The sequence below is a fragment of the Dama dama genome, chromosome 28, assembly GCF_033118175.1.
Source record: "Dama dama isolate Ldn47 chromosome 28, ASM3311817v1, whole genome shotgun sequence".
Lineage (NCBI taxonomy): Eukaryota > Metazoa > Chordata > Mammalia > Artiodactyla > Cervidae > Dama > Dama dama.
The window spans coordinates 37,269,982-37,283,373 of record NC_083708.1 but is presented as its reverse complement, the minus strand read 5'-3'; the positions used below and the strand labels follow the sequence as shown (position 1 = coordinate 37,283,373).

The 13,392-nt window shown below is 41.6% G+C and overlaps 1 protein-coding gene across 2 annotated transcripts in view; it reads right to left on the bottom strand.

Annotated features, from left to right (window-relative positions):
- Positions 1–13,392, bottom strand: part of LAMA4 (laminin subunit alpha 4) — a 140,128-nt gene that overhangs the window by 67,621 nt on the left and 59,115 nt on the right. Inside the window, exons 5-8 of one of the 2 annotated variants that reach the window (XM_061131637.1) lie at positions 10,489–10,703; positions 8,385–8,480; positions 6,077–6,228; positions 4,110–4,220 (exon numbers count right to left, since the gene is read on the bottom strand). In XM_061131637.1, coding sequence (XP_060987620.1) covers positions 4,110–4,220; positions 6,077–6,228; positions 8,385–8,480; positions 10,489–10,703 — 574 coding nt within the window. The remainder of the gene's footprint in view (positions 1–4,109; positions 4,221–6,076; positions 6,229–8,384; positions 8,481–10,488; positions 10,704–13,392) is intronic. The other variant, XM_061131638.1, reaches the window with a different exon arrangement.

Sequence of the window (13,392 nt, the reverse complement as noted above, 5' to 3'; positions counted from 1 at the left end):
ACTTGCCATTCTGGCCTCTCTTCTTGTTCCCCACCACGAGTTTCAGTTTATCCTGGTTCACTGCAATTTCCTTTCCAATGAATACAAGGTAGCAACTGACTGCTCTTGCTTGGATTACTGTGAGGATCTACTAACTGGTGTCCCTGTCTTCAGTCTTAAACTCACCAATTTATCATCCCCGCTGCAGAGGAACGTTTCTGAAACTTCACACCTAATCAGCTCATTGTTGTAGGTAAATGCTCCAGTATCTTCCAAAGCCCATAGGATGAGCATGGTGGGCAAGGTTCTTCACAATTTGGCCTCTGAGAACCTCTTCAGCATTGTCTTCTGCTCCTTGCTTTATAGTTAATCTTTTGCAATGCCAAGGCTGAAGTTCTATAGTCTTCTGGTCAACTGTAATTGAAACATATTTTGACTTTTTGTCCTGTCTTTTTATCAGGATTGGAGAAGAGGCTTTTGATGTATGGAAGTGACCTACTTTCCTCCCAATCCTAAAGGTCTTCATACGTGCTGCTGTAGCTGAAGGAGTAAGGATGAGATGGAGGAGATGGAGAACTGTAGGGAACAGTGTGGCACCCTCCTGACCCAGCTCTTGGGAGACTGGGCTCTAGATCCAGATGGCAAAGGGCAGCACTGAGATTGGGACAGGGTCACTATCTTCACTTCTGCTTGTAGCCTAGTCCACTCTGGCTCTGAGCATGGTGCCTTTGGGAACATGGGAGAGTGGAATCTTGACAGAGGCTTTGGTATTTCATTACAGACATGATCAGCAGTGGCAAAATCGAGGCTTTTTTGAGCAGCAGCTCTTTGGGAACACAAATGCATGGGCATCCTTTAGGGGTTTCCCAAAAGTTGCTGTTTTTCACTCACTCAGTCATGTCTGACTCTTTGCAACCCCATAGACTGCACCACGCCAGGCTTCCTTGTCCTTCACTATCTCCTGAAGCTTGCTCAAACTCATATCCATCGAGTCGGTGATGCCATCCAACTATCTCATCCTCTGTAGTCCCTTTCTTCTCCCGCCTTGAATCCTTCCCAGCATCAGGGTCTTTTCTAATGAGTCAATTCTTCGCATCTGGTGGCCAAAGGATTGGCACTTCAGCTTCAGGATCAGTCCTTCCAATGAATATTCAGGACTGATTTCTTTTAGGATTGCCTGGTTTGATCTCCTTGCTGTCCAAGGGACTCTCAAGAGTCTTCTCCAACACCATAGTTCAAAAGCATCAATTCTTCAGTGCTCAGCCTTCTTTATGGTCCAACTCTCACATCCATACATGACTACTGGAAAAATCATAGCTTTGACTATATGGACTATATGGCCCATATAGTGATGTCTATGGTCCAAAGTGATGTCTCTGCTCTTTAATACACTGTCTAGGTTGGTCATAGCTTTTCTTCTAAGGAGCAAGTGTCTTTTAATTTCATGGCTGTAGTCACCATCTGCAGTGATTTTGGAGCCCAAGAAAATAAAGTCTCTCACTGTTTCCACATCTATTTGCCATGAAGTGATGGGACTGGATGCTATGATCTTCATTTTTTGAATGTCGAGTTTTAAGTCAGCTTTTTTCACTATCCTCTTTCACTTTCATCAAAAGACTCTTTAGTTTCTCTTTTCTTTCTGTCATAAGGGTGGTGTCATCTGCATACCTGAGGTTATTGATATTTCTCCCAGAAAGCTTGATTCCACCTTGTGCTTCATCCAGCCCGGCATTTTGCATGATGTACTCTGCATATAAGTTAAATAAGCAGGGTGACAATATACAGCCTTGACGTACTCCTTTTCCAATTTGGAACCAGTCTATTGTTCCACGTCCAGTTCTAACTGTTGCTTCTTGACTTGCATACAGGTTTCTCAGGAGAGAGGTAAATTTCCCTAAGTATGGGGTGGGAAGAGGCAGTAGGATTTATCAAAAGAGGGCTAGAGGACTTACAAATGGAAGTTGGGGGGAAAAACCAGTAACTTTAAGTTAATGTAAACTGTGAGATTTGGGTTACATTAGATTCATGTAACAGCTACTTTGCATACAGAGGGTACAGTTGTCCCTTGAACAATGCAGGGGTTTGGGGCACTGATACAGTTGAAAATCCATGTATAACTTAACAGTTGGCCCTCCATATCTGAGGTTCTATATCCTTGGACTCAACCAACTGTGAATCATGTAATACCATTGTACCATAGTACCAAAAAACACCTGTGTGTAAGTAGACCCTCGAAGTTCAAACCCATGTTGTTCAAGGATCAACCACATTTTCAATTTTAAGAGTCAACATTACTGTGATTTTTACCACACTGTAGGAATCCACAATGAAGTTCTTCATTCTAGTTAAAGCTAAACATTGTTAACTTTTCTTGATAGAAGGCTTTCTAAGACAAAGCTTTTATTACATCCTCCTAAGAATCAATTATGAACTTTTCTAGACCAAGGGCTTGAAGGATGCTTGAGAAGTCATTAAGACTAGCTCTGGGTGTTTGCTTCAAAATGTTTCAGCAGGTTCTTGTACCATCAGGACTGCTGATGTCACAACAAGAAGGATACTATTTTCAGTAAAAATCAATGGAAACAACTGGTTGAATGTTCTAGTAGCTTTATCATCAACTTCCTGCTTTGGTGGTCTGTTCTTGTTGTTTAGGAACCTTTTCTACTGTGATGTTCCTTTGAAGCATACATTATTTCCTCCCCATGAAAACCTGCTTTAATTAATATTGGAAGTAGGAAAACTGTACAAGAAAAGAATCAGTAACTCTGTGTCTAAGCTATGGGAGGAACTAATCTTGGTGAAAACATTTCCTCGAGAATTTGAGACACTTCCAGCAAGTTCCAGCCATGACATAGAAATGAAATTACAATGAGTTTTCACAAAGATTTCTTTCATGGTATTTTCCTTTGAAATTTAAGAGATCTCACTGCTCCTCAAATGTTGATGGTTGGGTTAATATGCTCTATTGCATGGAGAAAGGGGGACACAATTTTTATATGCATTTAAAAGCAGTTGAATCTTCCAAGGATTCAACTAGAGTAATTCACATTTTTAGAAGCATAATCTCTTAGTTTAAGAGGTCCAAGGTCAAAAGAGATTATCAGAGTCATTTTAACCATTATTTTTGTAGAAAATGAGAATTGTTTCTGAAAAGAACAACAGTTTATGTCAAATATTAGTATCTGAAAGCAGAAGTTCCAGGGTACTCTGGGCAGAAGTGGTGGAACATAATCAGGGGAAAAAAATGTGTTAAAGATTTTAGTATATTAAACATGGTGCCTTGGAGCTTAGTTGCATTTTCTTTTTTTTCATTAGAACAGAGGATGGATATTTTTCCATTAGACCCTTGGGGAATGACTTTGCTTGTGTTTTAATGTTTTTATTAATTTGTGAGAGCTTTTACAAGCCACATTTCCCTCAACATTTTTCTTAGTCTCACTGACTTTTTTCATTTATTTAGTTGTTTTACTGAGTATTTGCAGTTTTACCTTGTCATATCTATTCTTTCATTTTACTATAATTCTTCACACTATGTTTAATTGTATTTTTATTTCAAGATTTAACAATTATCTAGTTCAAAAGTTTTCTTGAAAATTTTAGATTTAAACTAAAGTCTTTAATCTGTTTGAAGTTTATTTTATTAATAGTATATGGTGAAAAATGAGGGTCCGAAGTGTTCTTTTCCCCCGGCCAAACTGCAAAATTGCTTTCTCAACACAATTTCTCCTCTTTCCTTTTATTATTTAATGCAGCCTGTAGCAAACATTTAAAGTTTATATTCTATGTAATAAAGTTTACTTCTGGATGCTCTATAGCTCTTAGCCAAAAAATGTTAAGGCAAACAGCTGAATGAATATCCAAATGAAATACATATCAATGATATTTACCAGCAGCAAACACAACGAAAGTTCCCCATAAACATGGTTTTTCAAGGAAACCAATCAAAATGCAAAGATATAGTAGAGACCAAGTGTGTTAACTTTATCCTCAGGTCTTGCCTTGATTTATTTTAAGGCACCTGGGTCCCTGCATTTTTTCTGGGCTGTGTTAAGCCTCAATCATTTGTGACTAGCCAGTCTCACACTAGCTAAATCCCTCCTTGAAGTTAGTCTCAGAAACCGAATACATACCCTTTCAGCTAATTCTTCCACGTCAGACTGAAGGCTTTTCATTGTGTTTTCAGCATTGTTGATTTGTATTTTTCTTAGGACATACTGATTTTCTCTTTCTGACAATTTTGTCTGTGGATTAAAAAGATAACAACAAAACACGCATTTTTCCATAGTCAGTAGATGTGCACACCAGGTTTATAAAAATACACAGAAAACCCTTTCATTGTAAGAGGACTAGAGTAGAGAGTCAGTCTTTATTCTCAAAATAGTGGGGTCTACAGGCTACTGCAAGCTGGTATGAAATCTGAGGTCTGCCTGAGGGGACTGAGGGCTCTGGGGACAGAAATTCTGTGAGCTCCCCTCAGCAGGCTAGAGACTCTGGTGTTGGCTGTGCTGGTTCTGGGAAAAGGGTACCTTTTGCAAATTTGCAAACAGGCTCAATATAGATGGGCAGTGGCTTTGCTTGTCTGAGCTTTAAAACTTCAGTTCTGGCAGGTCTTCAAGGAAATGATAACCCACCTTGATCAATGAAAACGGAGTTCTAGAAATTCAGTTTCCTCTTTCTAGTGTAAGGAGAACAATTATTTTTATTTCAGACCATTTGCTCGTTTCATTCCCATTTTTGAGGAGTTTGCACCAGGTGTAGCTTCCCTTCAATTACTTTGGAGTAAGTCCTCTAATCTGGGCACTGACTTCCTGTCAGCTACAATATTATTATATCTGATATAATAGCTATTTCTACCTTGAAGCTGTCCTTTTGGGGAAAGAGGATTCAAGCAGTATCAAGAGGACAGAATCTGGGTGACTCGTCTGAGAATTACCTACCGCCTTCATGTGTCCAAACAGATGAGTTTGGACAAAAACAATTCCTAAACTGGGAATAGAGTGCTTACTAAGACTTCATCCAGCTTTACAACTTCATGATTTTTGTTTTGTTCTACACTTTGTCGTTTGGGGCAATTGCTGTGGATATTATTTGTACCTCCTAAAAGCAGAGAATTGAGCACTTTCTATGTTAGATACTATTCTGACTGCTCTCTATATAACAACTCACTGAATTCTCTCAACAACCCATGAGATAGGTATAATAATTATCCTCAATTTCAGATGAGGGAAATGAAAACTAAAGAGGTTAAACAATTTACTCAAGGTCACAAAGCTAGTAAGTGTCAGAGCTGGGATTTGAATCTAAGCATTCTGGTGTCAAAATTTATGCTCTTAGCCACTACGCTAATTTGACTAACAAAATAAAAAAGTATGTTGGTATTAGTTCTATTAACCTTTTAGCTGATTATCATTGTTTTAAAAAGTATCTGTTGGTTGCAATAGAAGCCTATAATTAAGAGAGGGAAAAAACACCTCTTAAAGCTTAGAGATATAAGCACTGTTACAGTTTTTGACTACTGTCTGCCTTTAACTTGCTTATCAGATTTAACCACTAGATCAAGGAAGAGAAACAGAGCATATGAGCATGCTTCTGTGTTTGAGTGTGTGTGTCAGTTTGGAAAACTGAGAAAAAATGTGTGTCAGTGAAATGAAATGGTAAGGGCAGGAGAAAGAGGGAGGAAAGAAGGAAAAAGAGAGAACAAGAGTGTATGTATTAGTTTTCAGAGAAACCCACGAAAACATAGCAAACTGAAGCTAAGGTAACAGTATGTTTGTTATGTTGACTTAAGTAACCAATGTATAGCTTAAGAAAATAAGAGTGTTTCTCCTCTATAATCTATAATGTGTAGAGGAGAAATGTATAGCTTTATACATAGATACTAGTTTTTCAGTCATTTCATTTTCCATTAACCTTTTTCACAGATGACAGCCCTTGGTTTAGGATGGAGCGCATTAGTATAATCAACTTTTCATAATTTCTGAGGTCTGGCAGTATGTAATATAACTACTGGACTCAGATAACAAAAGGTAGGAGGTACTAGGAGTGACCCTGTGAAACCAGAGTGAAAATACACAGAAAGTACACCATTCCTGCATACTTTGAGGAGGTAGATGGTGGAGTTGATTTCGTTCACATGCCTATGAGCTGCGGCACCAGATGATACACTCAACAGGCCAGATTTGCTTTCTTCAATTGAGAGCGCTGCTAACCGAAGGTCATCAGTCAGATCCCAGATGCATTTATCGCAGCCTGGTGGTACAACGGGCATGTCATTTCCTCAAAATCAAAGGTCAGCTGTGAAGCATGCTGCTCTAAGTTGGTCATTATATGCCCTTCCTTGGTTAATACTATTTGTATTTTTGTTTCCTGAGGAGCTATTCTGGACCACGGAACTAGTCCTTATACTCAGAGAGCCTCAGATGACCAAAGTGTATGCTGGGCACTATCCCTGCTTAAAACATAAAAAACAAACACGCAACTGAAAAGCAGGTTACCATGAACACTAGTGGCTGAACTGAGGAGGAAAGGAAGTCCAAAGGGCAAGGCATCTAAGAGACGGTGGGGGCTGAAGAGAACCTTCTCCCCACTTTTCTCTGGTCAGGGGAAAGCCGTCTGGGAGGACACCCTCCACATCAGGCTGTGGGTTTCTGCTTGGCGCCGGCCAGTGAAGCTGGAACTCGCCTGCCACTTCTCTCCCAGCAGCTTTCCTGACTGACTGTTCAGGTTCCAGGGCTTTCTCCTCACTCCACGGATGGCCCGGTGCCTCCCCATGGCCTGACCTCCTGTCTCAACAGGTCGGCAGGACCTCACTGTTTGCTAATATTACTCTCTAACAGCTGACGACCCTGCACGTGTGGTGAGGAGGGTGGCGGTTTCTCGCTGCTTCCTGCACTTCACATTCGAGTTCCCCTGACCACCGTCGTCACCCCCACGATCCAATGCCCTCCTGGGACACAATCACTAAGGACACCCTTTGAAAATTTTCTGTTTCCAACCTCTTTTCCACCAGATGTACTCTTGTCTAGGGAACTGATAAATGGAGACTAAAGGGTTAATGGTTGTTAATATGTTAATTTGTTACTTGAAGTTAAATGCAGTCTTCCTCATATGCTCTCTCTAAGGAATGACTCCCCAGCCAGTACATCAGGCTGGTGGAGGAGACACACAGAGGCCAAGCAGGCACCTGATGTCCTTAAAGTGATTGTGCATAGAGGATCACCTATGCTGTCAGTATGCAAACTTTGCCCAGCCTGTGCCTTCCATCCTGTGTCCCCTTCTAATATGGGATTCATCGTGATATTAATCTCCTGTGCCCAGAGGGACTGAGAGGCCAAGATGTTTTTGTTTGGGGGAAGGGATATCTAATATTAAAGTAGTCTTTAAAACACTACTTAAAGCCAAATATTAGTTACTTTCTTGATAGAAGGTTTTCTAAGGCAAAACTTTCCTTAGAATTCTTCTAAAAATCAATCATGAACTTTTCTAGGCTACTGGCTTAAAGGGCGCTTGAGAAGTCATTAAGACTGGCTCTGGGCGTTTGTTTTGAAATGTTTCAGCAGGTTCTTAGACCATTAGGACTACTCATGATTTGAATTGGGCTTCCCTGATAGCTCAGTTGGTAAAGAATCTGCCTGCAATGCAGGAGACTCTGGTTCAATTCCTGGGTCGGGAAGATCCGCTGGAGAACGGATAGACTACCCTCTCCAGTATTCTTGGCTTCTCTTGTGGCTCAGCTGGTCAAGAATCCACCTGCAAAGTGGGAGACCTGGGTTTGACCCCTGGGCTGGGAAGATCCCCTGGGGAAGGGAAAGACTACCCACTCCAGTATTCTGGTCTGGAGGATTCCATGGACAATATAATCCAAGGGATCCCAAAGAGTCGGACATGACTGAGCAACATTCACTTTCATGATCTGAATGACAGGACAGACAGGAAAGAGAGAAGGCAGCTCCTTTTCATAAGGACTGAGTTTTATATTACTGGTGCCACTTCAGATTTGGAGTGATCTGGGGAAAAGCCACTTAAATCTCTTGTTGGTACATGAGTTTACCGAATGTTGTAAAGCATTGTCTATGGATTACATTATCTGAGGACCTGAAGAGATAATATAGAAAAATGACCTAAAATGAACTCAGTCATTGGGAACTGTATTTCCAACTTTACCTACTAAGACCTTGAACTTAAAGACTTGACAAAAATAATTTTTCTAAAATAAAGCTGTTTAAATGCAACCTGCTATTTGCCAATTGGAATTAAGTGGACTGAATGTCTTTAGCTTGGGGTCCACTTGGTTGAGGCACAGACAGGGTTACAGCCAATGGTGGGATTGCATAGCTCTTCTTAATCCTACACCTGCAGCGCATTAGAGAAAGTGGGGTTAGTCAATCATGTACTGTTATTTTTACTTATGGTTGGGCAGTCCGTGCCTGTAGGGGACTCAAAACCTTCTTCCAAGCACTCTCCGGTTATGCTGTCACATGGGCCTCCCCCACAATTGCACGCTGTGGGAAACAAAAACAAGAGATTAGGGATTCATTTTCTTAATGCCTAAAATATCACAGTATTTTGTGGTTTGCAGAAATCCTTGTTATCAGTATATAATTCTTCAGTGGGGATTAATTTATATTCTTTCTTGAGATCATGAGGAATACATGATTTAGTGATTACTCCTCTTACCCAATTAAGCCCCAGCTTGGTGAGACTTTCAAAGGTGACCCTGGGCTAAAAGTAGATAAATCTCCATGTTCTAGGATTCCTTTCCCATCTTTTTGAGATTCTGACACGACTCTGCAACTGCTTCAGTCCAAAGAGATCCGGGTCAGTTTCACAAGGTACAAAATGATCACAGAGTCCATCATTCAGCTGGAATCCAAGTCATCCTTTTATCGCAGTAAGATTCTCCAGTTTAATCCAAGTCTAGGTTTGATTACTGCCAGGTGTGAGGGAGGAGCCACCCACTAGGAGTGAGTGAGGGGACCCAAGGGCGATTCTTGGCTCCTACAGGGCTTGACCCTTGGCAAGACTGACTCCAAACCTCCCAATGATGGCTACCAGTGGGATAGCTGGGAACAATGTTGTGAAAAGAATTAGGACCATATTTACATGAATTTAGAAGACTTGAGAGCCCATTATTAATCTTTGATGATTTTTAAGAATGCTTTTTGGGGAAAAAACAAAAACAAAACCTCAATCTCACCAGACTGTTCATTTTCCAGTGCATTTTGGAGTGGAGATTAATTTTTAATATTTATAAAGGATTTCTTCAGTTATGTAGGCTAGCAGTAAGCTGGAATAGAATTGTGAATTTCCTCCCACCTCTTAACTGTCTTTACAGAATAATCATAAAAAATTGGCTTTAAGGATAACATACATTTATTACATTTTGGCTGTTAAATGTCCCACAAAATACAGATTTATGAAACAATTCAGCAAGGTCATGCGTTATTGCTTCCAACATTAGCTTCTTTTCTAAGAGTGATCTGCATCCATGCCATTTAAACATGAGTTTAGTCAGTATTTTGAGACTCAGGATGCCAATGTTTAAGTCTTTGGCTTTGCCAACCCTCTTTCTGACGCCCACTTCCTCTCTGTCTCTAGTCTGACTGGACACAGTGCTCCTCTCCTCCCTCTGTTATTCTCGGGGTTGTGCTTCTGCACACACAGCTTTCCTGGAGGCATGGTTACTTTTCTGTGACTCTGGCAGATCATATTTGTTTTCTTCTCAATTTCAAACTCTTCACTTTTTAAAAATCTCTTTAAGTGGAAACCTGTTTCAGTGAGAGCATCTCCAATTGAAGCAAGCCACAAGAGCACAATACCTCTTCCTCAGTCTTCTTCATCTCAAAGGCACATAAAAGGAGGAATACTCAGTCTCAGCCTCCCTTTAATCCTGCAGGAAGGCAATTTAACTTTACTTCTGAAGAGCTTCACTCTCTGAGGTAAATGGATTGGAGAAATCCCAAATAAAATTGGTACTTTTCAGTCTAACTGAAGTCTAACCAGGAAGATACTATCCCTGAAATATTTTCTCCGATAATTTGAAGTAACAGGGGATGAAACTACTCCTGGATTTGCTATTTCACTGAAATGCTAATTTTTACGAAATATAACTATAAAGAAAGACATAGTTTGCAGAATAAGAAAATTGATGTGAACCATGCAAGCTTTCATTCAGTCCTCTGGTCAATGATAGGTTATCTGCGGAAGTCTGATTTACTTCTTTGGTCAAAACTGGAAGGACATAAAGATGCTAAGACAAAAAGTCACGGGTATTAAGTGTCTCATGGTCCATCCTACCATGAGCTAAGTTACATTAGTCTGATAAGAATATCTACCCCTAAGAATATGGGATGCATACCCTGAGACTCCATGTTACCCTGGAAAAGTGTCAAGGGGGTAACTGCAGTGTGTCCCCAAGAGAAATTCACCTACACCTGGCACTGACAGAGCACCTGCTCCCGTCACACGGGCACCAGTCGGGCGGCCGCGGTAGTGTGCACGGCACTGTACCTGCACAGTTCTTGGCTCTCCTCGCATCTCCATAGTACCCAGGTGCGCACCGTTCACACTTGAATCCAGTGGTGTTGCGTAAGCAATTCCTACACTGGCCAGTGACCTCATCACAATCTTCAAAGATCAGGTTAGGATCTGAATTCCCACTGCAGTCACATTTCTTACAAGTGCTTCCAATCAGCAAGGGGTTTCCATAGTAACCAGGAGCGCATCTGAAGGGGAATCACACGTTAAAAATTGAGCATCCATTGTTTTCTTCCTTTTTGTCTTCTTCCCTTCCTAGAAGAAAGTATAATGAATCTCTCTGGACTGTTCTCCCAGAATTAATCCCCCCTCTCCCACCTTCCTATAGAACCGGACTTTGTTTTTAAGGAACTGCCGTTCTCCGTTGTGTTCCAGCCCATTTAGTTCAGCAAGATCTTCAGGTGCAGGAGTGTCTGGCTATAACCAGTTTGTGGGTATTTGTGGTTACACCCCAATGACGGGGAGGCACTGCTGCCATAGGATGGTGGTACTAGATATGCTAAATGTGGCCATGAGATTTGCCACTAGGGCACAGCTAAGAATTGTTCTGGACAAAATTTTAATAATGCCTTTACTGAGAATCACTGGTATATGTTCCACCTTGCCAGAGTGATTGTTCTGATAAACTAAACCTGAGCCAATCAGTGCCTGGCACTGTCCCAGTCAAAATGGTTTGGCACAGGAGTGATTCAATTGGAGTGGAGCTCCGGCTCTTGTTTGAGGGCTTTGTGAAGGCATTCTCTCCATCCGCAGGTGAATAAAGAGGCAAGCAGCACTACTGGCCCTGGCAGCCATCCTGTGACTGAAAGAAGGCAGTGTGGAGATGAAGCAGAGGACAGAGCTGAGGGAGTCCCACAGATAAGTGGAGTTGGAGCCAGATGGCCATTACTCTGTAGGTTTTAGATATATAAGCCTACAGAGGCCAGATACCTAGCTGCATTTGTTGTGGGGGCAGAGCTGATGCCTATGGTCATGCCAGCTGGCCCTTAATGAAGAGAATCCAGCCCAGTTGGAGAGCAGAGACTGAAATCTTTCCAGCCTTTGCTGGCTTTGCCAAGTTGCATGCTCTGGGTGGGGCTGCCTCTGCCTGGAGGAAAAATGCCTTTCTTTACTGTTTCCAAAAGATAACCTGTAGGCCAGCAGAAGCCCTGCTGAGCGTGATGGGACCACAGGTCTCATCTGAGGGGGCAGGTGCTTCTCAGATCCTATCAACTGTTTCCACATTGTACCTGTGAGGGAATGATCTGTCCTGTAAATCTGTTTTTAAAGGAAATGTTGAAATTTGGATTTGTATGTGAAATCTGTTTTTAAAGGTTGCTTCAAACTTTGTAAGAATACTGTTTGAGCCAACATACACATTTTCTGGCTGGCTGTTGTCCCTGTTTTGCTATGGACCCTAAATCATTATTGAAGACTGGCTAAGGTGGGCTGAATAAGCTTTGGGAGTGGCTGGAAAAAATGTGCAGGCACACCATCAAGGGACTAAAGGTTGGGCGCAGAAGTTAGTTTTGATGAGACAGAAAAAGGAAGAGAGCCAGTGAAGGTTTTCATGTGTGATAAAAGTGATGGTGAGTGAACCCAGTGTTGGCATAAGAGTTCAGGGTGGACTGTGGGCTGGAATAGGAGACTGGGGTTGGGTGGGGAGGGCCTTGGGTGGAACCTTGGCCTTGGGAGTGGAAAGGAAGACTTTCCAAGGAAACCAGTAATACACAGCCAGTAATAATAAGACACCACATTTTTGAAGGCCTCCATTTAAAGCAAAAGAATTATGATTCAGAACATTTGAAAAACAGAGAAATTAAAAAAAAAAATCACACCTGTAATCCCAAGACCTTAACAAAATCACTGTTCAACATTTTGCATATGTTTTCCCAGGCTTTATTCCTGTCTCAGTTTTTTGATGTAATTGTAATGATGGTGTATGTTCAGTCACTTGCATTGCATCTCATGGCTTCAACTAGGTAAGTTTATTTAGTTACCACAGACACCCAGGAGGGAGGGCACCCAGGCCTGGCATTCTGAGGTTGAGAGGCTAGTTTGATTTCCCAGTCTCACATAGCCAGGAAGTGACAGCATATGACCCAGACCCTCTGGCCCTGATGTTCTTTTCTTCACTCCACCCTGGACCACACTGCTGCTGCTTTACATGAATGACTGAATTCAACCAACAGAAGGACAATTCATGTCTATTTTGTGTAAGGTGGGGAGAGACAGGAAGAGGAAAAACACACAGCCTATGCACTGAAAGAACAGGAAAGGAATTAGGCATAATTATACAAACTCTAGATACGGAAGACTATGAAAAAGATAAGATCGAATGTTAAGTGCCACACAACCCACAAAGAGGAAACGTTTGACACATTTTGTTATTCATATTCACGTCTCTGTACCTCTAGTGTACAGGCCCTCTGGTCCCCAAGTCAGCATACATCATTCCTCTGTGGAACTCACGACTGGATTGAATTTCTATCCTGGGCTGCTGTCTACCAAACAGAATATTACGATTCTTAGGCTCACTAAAATGGGATGCGGATCTGCCACCTCGGTGTGCAACTGGGAGCCTGAGGTCCGGGAGTGAACGGACCTGTCCAAGCTCACAGAAGCCAGATGCCAGTTACTTTCTTTTCTCTGTTTGATTCCACTGTATTTGATCTCCATAGGCGGTCTCCTGGTTTTCTACAAGAGAAAAACCAAACTTTCTCTTCTCTAAGTCAGAATCTCAACCACAGTAGAGATCTACTTTGAGTTACTCTGAATTTCAAGAACATCTTTTGGTGGCAGTCTCAGAGGCAACTCTGAAGTCACAGTCCCAACTTCAACCCTACAGATGTTATAGCCTGAGAACGCAAAGGTTTTGTACTAAGCCCCCTCTGACTC